The sequence below is a fragment of the Neltuma alba genome, unplaced genomic scaffold (genome assembly GCF_004799145.2).
Source record: "Neltuma alba isolate B1F8T4 unplaced genomic scaffold, ASM479914v2 tig00004188_pilon, whole genome shotgun sequence".
NCBI classification, from domain to species: domain Eukaryota; kingdom Viridiplantae; phylum Streptophyta; class Magnoliopsida; order Fabales; family Fabaceae; genus Neltuma; species Neltuma alba.
The window spans coordinates 20211-31552 of record NW_021633600.1 but is presented as its reverse complement, the minus strand read 5'-3'; the positions used below and the strand labels follow the sequence as shown (position 1 = coordinate 31552).

The 11342-nt window shown below is 33.0% G+C and overlaps 1 protein-coding gene across 1 annotated transcript; it reads right to left on the bottom strand.

Annotated features, from left to right (window-relative positions):
* Positions 1-292: 292 nt before the first annotated feature.
* Positions 293-1498, bottom strand: LOC114743934 (putative F-box protein At3g16210). Its single transcript, XM_028932130.1, has one exon. It carries the CDS (start codon positions 1496-1498, stop codon positions 293-295), a length of 1206 nt encoding a protein of 401 aa, XP_028787963.1.
* Positions 1499-11342: the final 9844 nt, after the last annotated feature.

Genomic DNA, 11342 nt, shown 5'->3' with positions numbered 1-11342 from the left:
CATATATATATCTATATATGTGTGTGTGTGTCAAATAAAGCCAAAAATATATATTTGGCAGTGAATATTTGCCACGTTCATCGTCATTCTGAATAAACGTCTTGAAAGGGCATCAAAAATTTATGAGCAATCAAATGATCTTCCACCAAAGCACTTGAACAAAGTAAATTTACTACGTATTATCTTTGCCCTTAATTATAAGATCTTATTTGTAGTCTACAAATGATATCTTATAATTAGGGCCTAAAAACGAGGTCTTAGTAGTAATAACTAAGATTAAGGATCAAAGTTCTTAAATGTGAATGTTACCAACTGGTACAAGGCTTTCCACATAATTTAAGATTCCAGAGCCGCAAATAAAATTGTTCATAAAAAACTTCTTAATTTCATTAGTGGTGAGATTCAACAAATATAAAGTTCTTCCTCGATCCTTCAAGGCTTCACAATATTTTTCAGTCTTCCAATAGAATTGCCTATGAAGACCAGCTGTGCAAACAATTTCATTCCTCCAAATGATCAATGGAACTAAATAGTCTGGATAGAGATTGGCGCCGCTGCTATATTTTTTAGTCCAAATCCATCTCCCTCCTCCAGATGCACATAATGTATTCTCCTCAACCAGCCACAAATGAATGAAACCAGATTTAGAGTTTCCTGTCTCTTTGTGAGAAAGAAAAGCTGGTTTGTTCTCATAAAAAGTAGGAATAGAAGCTGACCCTGGGTGTAAAGTTGGCATTGGTATTAATGTAAACACTTCCATTGCTATGTCAAATGAGACTATCATATCACCATCATCATTTTGCGCAAGCCAAATAATGGTTCCATTGTTACCAGTGACTGCTTCACAATAAATACGTAGATCCTTTAATGTATTCCCATGTTCCACACGTTTCCACAACCCTGTGCCCAATGAATACACTAACACTTCATTCACACCCCTCTTGTAGACCCAATATGAACCCCTTTTCGGATCAAGATACGACCCAAAAAAGGAAATATTAATTATCTTGTAATCATTAGCAATCGTACTGAACCCAAATCCTATAGATACCAGACTCTTACAATAAGTAGTTCTGGGTACCTCTTGCGCCTCCTTAATTGCTGGATTCCACACTAGAAGCTTATGAGAAGACATATAATGATCACGAAGTTCAACGCAGAGCAAGCCATTGCTGGAACCGATGATCCGAACGTTTGAAAAATTCTCAAAACTGGACAAGTAGTGATCGATCACAGGTGGGTTGTGGACTTCACGGAGTCGAAAGTTGCGATCGAATGAACACAAGTACAGCGGATCGTTTCTCTGATAGAGCTGTTTGAAGAGAAAAGAAGGTCGATGATGGGAGTCGTGGAGGTGATCTACAATGAACAAGGGATCATTCAAGAGATTTTTCCAACTTTTGCAGACACTTTGAAATCGGATTAGGGATTTCACGGGAAGTCTCTTGAGAATGTTGACGATGATCTCACGGGGAAGATAAGCATTGCCGCCTTCCATTACCGACGCTTCAGAGTGTGCTGGGTAGTTTTAGGGTTTAGGGAATCTGGGTGCGGTTTGGTTAGTAGTGTATTAATAATTAATAAATGGAAGAATTTCACCATATCACCCCCGGCGGCTATTTATTATCCAAAATCTCCCCTCAAAAGCATTGTCAAATTTCACTGTACCCCTTGAACAAAAAGTAAATTAAATTTTATAGGTGAAAAGATATTTATATGGTTGTGTCCTTGCTTTGCAAACAAAAGTAATTTTTGTTTCTTATAAATGGCCTATTTTTTGTTCTAATTCCCCTTTTTTAAATCACCTCATTTTTTGTTGTGATTTTCTTATGTATTGTTAATTTCTTTATGTTTACTGTAAATTATCTGATTTTCATTTTAAATCCCCTTATATGTCTATAAATCAGCAGTAGATGATCCTTCTTTGCTAAAAAAAAAAAAAAGCATGAATGTCATAGGTTAAGGCATTGCCACATGCCTTATTCATTGCGAGAACTTCCTCAATTACTCGGTTTGGAATCTCTCCTCTTCTCTTCCTCTTACCTCTTTTTTCTTTTCTAACCACTGGATTAACATATTTCAATGGTTAAAATTTTAATTTTTATAAACTATTTATAAAATTTTTTTACAAATATTTAGTACATTTGCAAACCATTAGAATTAAATTTTAATAAAATTTTTAATTTATTATTTATTTATTTTTATAATTTAATATTTTAATAATAGTTTTAAAAAGATTTAAATCTCAACTTTTAAAATATTAATTCAATGATTAGAAAAGAAGAGGAAGGACTCAATTACTACTCTTGAGGATCGCTTCAGGCGCACCTATCGTCATTCCTTGCGATTCAGCAATTGGGTTGCAAATTTAAATGTCATATTATTCATTATAATCCTAAATATGTATTTTAAAAAAAAAAGAAAAGAAGTTAAGTAACCAGCATTCAATCTATTTGTTATTATATATAAATCAAAAGTAGACTATTGTTTGAACTATTGTGAAACGAAAAAAAAATTCCGTCGTGAAAAGAGCTTTTATAATTTGGTGCTTCAAGAACTGTTTGTTATAAGCTGTAGGCTATAACAACATATTGTGCTTTCAGAATCAAATTTAATAATTGATTTTTTGCCTAGAGGTTTAACAATTGATTTTAAATTATTAGTATGAAAATAGTATAGTTAATGTAAGTTTTTTTCTTTGATTGGCTATATCTAAGTATGATGTGAACAATATCAAAATAAATTGATCTTAATATTTTTTTCGATGGTTATTACTAACTGAGACGTTATAAATAAATTTCATATCATAAATTACCAGTAACATAAGATATTATTATTAATTTATCCGTATCTCTGACTCAATAACAATCAAAAAAAATCTACTATGATCTTCCATTACCTTCTCTAACCAAATCTTAGTTCTAATTATACCGATTTACAAGTCTATCAAAGGAAATAATTTGATCGATATGTGAAATCATTTGTATAACTATACTAATCTTATATGACTATACTAATCTTATATAACTTTTTTTTTTTTATCTTTCTAGTCTTACATAACTTCATTTTATATCTACGTTAATTTTATATAAATTTTTTTAGGTGAAACTAGGAAATCCCCAAATCACATCAGACTTCAAGCTAATCCCTTTCAAGGCGGGAGCAATTATAGCTTTAGATAGAATTTGTCTCATTATTTTTGGGATGATTATTAGTCCACAAGTCATCATAATTTCAATTGATTTTAATCCGGGCTTCGTAATTTTTTTATTGCATCCTTACATTTTACACAATTATAACCATAAATCCCTATAGCCATAATTTTTTAATTTGTAAAAAAAAATGTTAGTAACCAGTGATGCGGTTCTCATTCAATATACACGTAGGTTAATTTTGCCACACGAATCTAAAGAAAGTTAAAATCAAAAAGATTATAGATTATATATAGATACAAGGAGATGATGCCAGAGCAATCCATTTTAACCAATTTTCAATCCGTTTGTTTTAGTTGGAAAAGTCACATAGAAAAGATTGAAAAGAACGCATAACTCACAAACATCAACCTATCAATCTAACTAGATTTTGCACCCTGTGCACAATCAATTCTCTCTTTGGTTCGATTCAAGGAAAATGAGGCGGATGGGGAGGAATGAGTTCAATTTTTTTTTAAAAAAAAAAATCAGATAAGTAAGGTTATAAAAGTTAAAGAGAAAAATATAAGATATTAAAGAGCGAACAAAAATTAATTGAAAATTTCATCCGTGCCCTCCATTTTTTAAGATTGAACTCATTGGAATCTCACATCCTCTTCGTCTCATTCCCAACCTCACTAACGCCTGTTTTTTTTTTGCTCCCAAGCACAAGTGTTCTTCTATTATATATTTATTCATGGTAGGGCCTAACTTGAAGTTTGATAGGCACGGAATATAAGAGGCCTCACATTACCAAGCCTAACACCTGCATAAAATTAATTTCACCTGCTTTTGTTTGCTCTCATGGTTTTTTTTCCCCTTAACTCATATACTATAAACAGTAATTTATTTTACTCAAATGTTATAGTATTGAAAATATTTACTAAGATGCTACACTTCAAAGTCGATTGGATAGTGATCGAGTTTAAATTTGCAAAGAACTCGTTCTTATTAAGAACAAGATCAGTGAGTCCCATATTAAAAATTGGAGAACTCATTTTACTAGGAACAAGTTTAGTTGGCCCCACACTAACAAAGTGAATTTCTTCACACATTGAACAACTGTGATTTTGTCTTTTAGTACCCCTGCTCTTGAGTCTGCCTTTTTCTTTTTTTTTTCTTTAGCTCCTTTATCCTTCCATTCTTCTTCATTCTCTTTAAGCTTTTCATCCTTCCATTCTTTCAGCAGAGTTGGTAGTGTGTGCTGCATTTTATTTCATCTTGAAACACGATTTTTTTTTAATATGTTGAGTTTGTTTTTAAGTTTTATATGCTACTACCTCCGGTCCTAATTATAAGACCCTGTTGACTTATTTGAGGAAATTAAGAAAGTAAGTTAAGTTAATTATTTGTAATAAATAAGTGTTGTCATTCCTAAAATATCCTTACTAATTAAGTGCATTGGTTATAACTATCATTATTAGAAGGACTATCTTGGAAAAAAAATACATAAATATGAGAGACAAAATGGATTGGGGTCTTATAATTAGGACTAAACAAAAAGTCAAATAGGGTCTTATATTAAGGACCGGAGGTAGTAGCTTGTATACTTTGTATACATTGAATTTCATATGTAAAATTTTCTAAATACTAGTAGATACTACCTCTAGTCCTTAATACAAGAGTTAGTTAGACTTCTAATTTGATCCTAAATATAGACCCCAACCCATTTTGTCTCTCATATCTGTTCTTTTTTTTTTTTCCAAGGTAGTCTAATTACACATGTTAAAGATTTCATAAAATGATAGTTTTAGCTAATACACATGATTAGCATCGGCATTTTATGAAAGATAACACCTATTTATTATAAGTAACTACTTAATTAATTTTCTTGATCTTATCAAATTAGTCAACTAACTCTTATATTAAATATCAAAGATAGTATTTCATTTATCAAATTTATCAGAATATTTAATCACAATAGTTATTTGTAGAAAAGCTCTTCATTTGACAACCGTCTCTAATTTTAATTCTTTCCATCAACATTATCCTATTTACCAATCCTCCTTAATTTCAATCATTCAAGTCCTTATTTGATAATCCCACATCATTTATGGTTGAATATAATATTCTATTTTTGAGTAAGATGATCCATCAAATGAAGCATTTTCTACCTCTCGGCAATCAATTTCTTTAGTTGAATCACCTTTATTTGATTTAAATATGGCAATTACCTAGACAAATGAGACATTTGATCAAACTCAAAAAGAGTGAATATACAACAATAATCACAATATGTGCAAAGGACAACAAGATGTGTTACCAAGAGTCATTATTTGTAACCAAATTAATTTTCATTTTTTGTTCATGTCAATTTAATCATTACTAATTATTAATTTTTTTAAACCTAATCATTACTTATTTTCATTAATCACTTTGTAATTAATATAATATCATTTATTACTCTTACTATGATATAATGATTAACACTCATCCAATTATTTGCTCTTAATTTATTATTCAAATATAATCCAATCATTATTAAAATCATTGTACGGATAAAGAAGTTGTTCAAAGAGTGATGAAATTTAAAAGATGTTCAGATCAAAATGAATTTCAGTTACATGGAAAACGAAGTTTATTGAAAAAATTGTTCTTGGTTGGATGAATTTTACAAGTTATTCAAGTCTTGAACAAGTTTGACTATAGCATTTGGGGAAATAATTCCAACCATGTAGTATTTGGAGAATTTTTTTTAACTGTTTATAGGTTATTAGGAAAGAAAAACCCTGATATAAAACTATTGATACAATCCACGAATTCTAGATCATCCATATATATAAGCGATCTTATTTACGAAAAATAAGGATAACAATGAAATTACACACACACGCACGCATGAGCACTTATATCTATATATGTGTGTGTCAAACGAAGCTAAAAATATTTGTCAATGAACATGTGCCGCATTCATCATCATTCTGAATAACATCTAAAAAGAGCAATCAAATGATCTTCCACCATGAGTACTTAAACAAAGTAAATTTACTATGTAATAACTAGGATTTATGATGAAGGTTCTTCAACGTGAATGTTAGGTACCTACTGGTACAATGCTTTCCACATAATTTAAGATTCCAAAGCCACCACTATTATTTATCATAACAAACTTCTTAATTTCATTAGTGGCGAGAGTCAACAAATATAAAGTTCTTCCTCGATCCTTCAAGGCTTCCCCATGTTTTTCAGTTCTCCGAACGAATTCACTCTGAAGACTAATTGTGCAAAAAATTTCATTCCTCCAAGTGTTCAGCGGAATTAAATAGTTTGGATAGAGATTTGGGCTGCTGCTATATTTTTTAGTCCAAGTCCATCTCCCGCCTCCAAATGCACATCTATTCTCCTCAACCACCCACAAATGAATGATATCAGATTGAGAGTTTCCTATCACCTTGTAAGAAAGAATAGCTGGTTTGTTCTCATGAAAAGTAGGAATACAAATTGAGCTAGTGTATAAAGCAGGCCTTGGTATTAATGTAAACACCTCCATTTCTATGTCAAATGAGACCATTATGCCACTCTCATCATTCAAATTTTGAGCAAGCCAAATAATGGTTCCATTATTATTATCAGTGGCTGCTTCAGAATAAATATATAGATCCTTTATGTTCCCAAATTCCACATCTTTCCACAACCCCGTGTGTAATGAATACACTAACACTCCATTCACGCCGTTCTTGTAGGCCTATACGAACCCCTACTCGCATAAAAATAAGACCCAGAAACAGAGAACTTAACTATCTTGTAATCATTAGCAATAGGACTGAACCCAAATCCTATAGACAAGTGGCTCTTGGAATAAGTGGTTCTGGGGACCTCTCTCATCTTCTTAATAGCTGGATTCCACACTAGAATCTTATGAGGAGATCTATAATGATCACGGAGTTCAACGCAGAGCAAGCCGTTGCTGGAACCGATGATCCAAACTTTTGAACAAATATCAAAACTCGGCAAGTAGAAATCGATCACAGGTGGCTTGTGAACTTCACGGAGTTGAAAGTCGCGATCGAATGAACACAAGTACAACGAATTGTTTCTCTGATAGAGTTGTTGGACGAGAAAAGAAGGTCGATGACTGGAGTGGTGGAGGTGATCCGCAATGAACAATGGATCCTTCAAGAGATTTTTCCATTTTTCACAGACACATTGAAATCGGATTAGGGATTTTATGGGAAGCCTCTTGAGAATGTTGACGATGATCTCTTGGGCGGAAAAGTGCCTTCCATTCTCGTCGCTTCACACTTAACAGAATTCGCAGACGAAAGAGACGGCGGTTGACATTTAAAGGTGTTCTCGATCGGTAGGGTTCGTTGGCTTCAGCTTCTAGAGAGTTCCTGCATCATTTATGAGTTGTTTCAGCATCGTCCTTGAACTGAATATAACAATCACAAAATATCTACTATGATCTTATTCCATTACCTTCTCTACTCAAATCTTATTTCTAGGATTAATACTATGTTAGTGGTGTGATATTAGCCCCAACCTTTTTCTTTTTTGTTATTGAAAGATCATGGATAAAAATGTAACAAAAAAATTATAAATAAAATTGCATGCAAAAAAAAAAAGAGATAAAATTACACCAAATATTAGAGTGTTAGATGCATCTAAAAAAATAAGATAAGTGATAAATTTGTACCTTTGCCAAAACCAAAATGAGATTGGATTTGAGGAATCAAAATTACTGGTTTAAAATTTTAACAACTAAGACTTAAATAATAACAAATTTTAGGAAATAAAAATGGTATTGACTTTTTTTTTTGCCTAGGCAAATCTTATTTCTAATTTTAAGATAACTCTATCGAAGAAAATCGTTTGATTGACATGTGAATCATTTGAATATCTACACTAATCTTATATCCCTTCATTTTATATCTGCACCAATATCTATACTAATTTTATACAACTTTAAATAAAATTTGTCGCATCATTTTTGGGATAATCATTTGGTAAGTTCTTATAGTTTAACTGATTTTTTAATCTAAGTCTTTGTAATTTTTTTTTCCTTTTTATTAGATCCTTTATTCAGTTTTAGGCATTTTTTCAGTTCTCACTCAAACATATAACTGGATTAATTTTGTTACGTGGATTTAAAGAAAATTAAAATCAACGAGACTCTATATTTTATATATATATGCAAAGAAATCATTATAAATAGAATAATTTATATTATATTAATAATAGATAAGTTTTATTCGATATTTTTAACTTCTTAAAACCATTTTTAAAATTTTTTTTAAAACTTAATGAAAAGAACTACAAAAACCACGTTAGAAACCAGGTAAAACAATGTATCTACGGATACTACGTTAGAACTCATCAAATACCCGCCGGATTCTTTTTTTTTTTTTTAAATAACAATATGAAAACCTTAACCAAAGCCTACATGATCACTTGTCATAGCGTAGCGATCAGCAACCAAAATAGAAGACAGCTCCGTAGGGACAGCAACAACTGCATGGAATCCACTCACAGTGGCAAGCCCTTGTTTAATTTGGCAAAGAAGTCTGCAGCTTTATTAAATTCTCTGTTCACATAGGCAATATTCACCTCCCAAAACCCTGCTCATCAACGAACGGATTTTGTGAATGACGCCGTGGTCATAATGATGTTCCTTTGGATCATCTGTAATAAGCTTAATGGCACTGCTTGAATCAGATTCCAATATAATTTTGCGGTATCCACAATCCCCAGTAAGCTTCAATCCATGTAAGCACTCGCAAAGCTCTGCATGAAGTGCATCTCCATTTTCCAAATTATGTATAAATCCCTGTATAAACTGTCCTTCTAAATTTTGCAGTAACCCAATTCAAGTACAGTTGTGTTTAACAAAGGAATAAGCCCCATCCAAGTTAAGTTTGATCCACCCTTGTGTCGGAGGTTGCCAACCATGTTCTGGAGCAGTCAGTCGAATTCCTGGAAGTGACATGCCTGATAGATATTTCTGATGCCGATTAGTACTAGCCAACATAGCAGTAGTGTTGACAATAATATCTTCATTGTAGACCCTCTTTCCTTCGTAAAGAAAAAGGTTCCATATTTTCTCCCAAAGCGAATTTGACTCCATACCAGCAGTTGACAGAAGTTCGTAAGCTGACTTGACTGAAAACAATCCGCTACGTTCATGTTTCCATCTTGCAGTGGTTCCATTGGCAGCAACTTCTAGTCCTTCTTCAACCTTCTTCCATCTCTTCTTTATACCTAACTAGACATTAGATCCACCCCGCTCAGCATAAATCTCGGGGATGAGGTCAATATTTATCGTGAACAACTTTAACCCAGAAATCATCATGACAATTAACAAGTTTTCACCCGAGCTTTATTAGATGATCATGATTTTGAAATCTGGTATGTCTCAGCCCAAGTGCTCCTTTTGATTTCAGCTTGCAAACTGCATCCTAAATAACCAACGAAACCTTCTTCTGATCATCCGTATTTCCCCACAGAAAGCTTCTATTAAGATTGTCAAGAGTCTCACAACAGGTCACTGTGAGCAAAGATGTTTGCATGGTGTTACTTGGGATTGCTAACGTCACTAAGGTGATTAGAGTAGATCTCCCAGCAAGCGAAAATGAATTAGTCTTCCATTTGGCCAAACGTTGTTTAACCTTGTCAACAACCTCCTTGTAAGTAACTTTGCTCACTCTCTTATGATGAAGTGGTATACTCGAATATTTCCCCAAATCTGCTATTTGTGTAAACCCTATATTGGTGCTAATTTCTGTACATCTGTTATGATTGATATTAGAGGAGAAAAACACACAGGTTTTAGAAAAATTTACCTTGAGACCGGAACAATTGCAAAAAATGTCTAGACATTGTTTAATCAACTCCACTCGCTACAAAGACGCTTCCGCAAATAAGATGATATCATCTGCAAAGAACAAGTAGGAAATAGTTGGCCCATTTGTCATTAGCCGAAGTGATCTCCATTCATCATTACGCATTTTTTCTTGGATGAGGTGCTCAAGTTTCTCCATGCAAATCACAAACAGATATGGTGACACTAGATCTCCTTGTCAAACCCCTCTAGAACATTTAAATGAATGTGCATTATTGCCATTCTGCAATAATTGCAACTCAGCCGTTTGAACGCAATAATCAATAATTTTAGCAAAGATAGAAAGTAGCTTCAACTCCTTCAAACAACGGCTCAAAAATTGCCAATTGACTCTATCATAGGCCCTTTTTAGGTCAATTTTAATAGCCAATTAGCCTTTTTTTTCCCTCTCATATTCTCATTGAATGGATAACTTCTTGCACTACTATGATATTATCATATCGATGTTGGCTTGGCACAAAACCTCACTGATTTGGAGAAATTACTTGTGGTAAAAAATCTTCATTCTATTAGCCATGATCTTAGTAATCACTTTATAGACAACATTGTACAAACTAATGGGTCTAATCCTTAAAATTTCTAGGAGGATCTTTTTTAGGGATCAGCACCATTGAAGTTCCATTAATCTCTCTAACTTCTTGAGGATTATCAAAGATGTGTTTAACAAAATTAACAAGAGACTTTCCAACAGTATCCCACTGAGTTTGGCAGAAAAGAGCATTAAAGCTGTCTGGCCCAGGAGATTTCAAAGATCTCATGCTAAAAATTGCCCCTTTGATTTCAAACTCATCAACCTTTTGATCACAAATCCGTAAGCAAGCCTCATCAATAGAAGGGTAAGTAATACTAAAAGATAACTCCTTCTATTAGGCAACTCCTTAGTAAACAATGGAGCATAATAGGGTGTGGCTTCACGTTTAATGACTTCAAGATCATAACACCAATCCCCCTCCTCTAACCAAATGGCATCCACCCTATTTGCCTTCTAACACCCATTAGCACAGGAATGAAAAAATTTAGTGTTCCTATCTCCATAAATATTCCAATCCATCCTTGCTTTCTGGACCATAATAGAGATTCTTGAGCTAGAACATCCTCAAATTTCTTCCATAACTCAATCTGGATATCTTCATAATAATGCACATTCTACCCTCTCTCAATTGATTTGTTCACACCATCCATGCATCTTAACAGCTTCTTCTTTCTACCTTTGATGTGCCCAAATACCAGCTTATTCCAAGTGCAACATGCTGTTGTAAAATGGTTCAGATTATTACTCTGCCCAAGTCCATCATTCCAATTATCAAGGACAA

Coding starts and splice junctions, on each gene's coding strand:
- LOC114743934 (XM_028932130.1), bottom strand. CDS start 1,498: ATGGAAGGCGGCAATGCTTATCTTCCCCGTGAGATCATCGTCAACATT.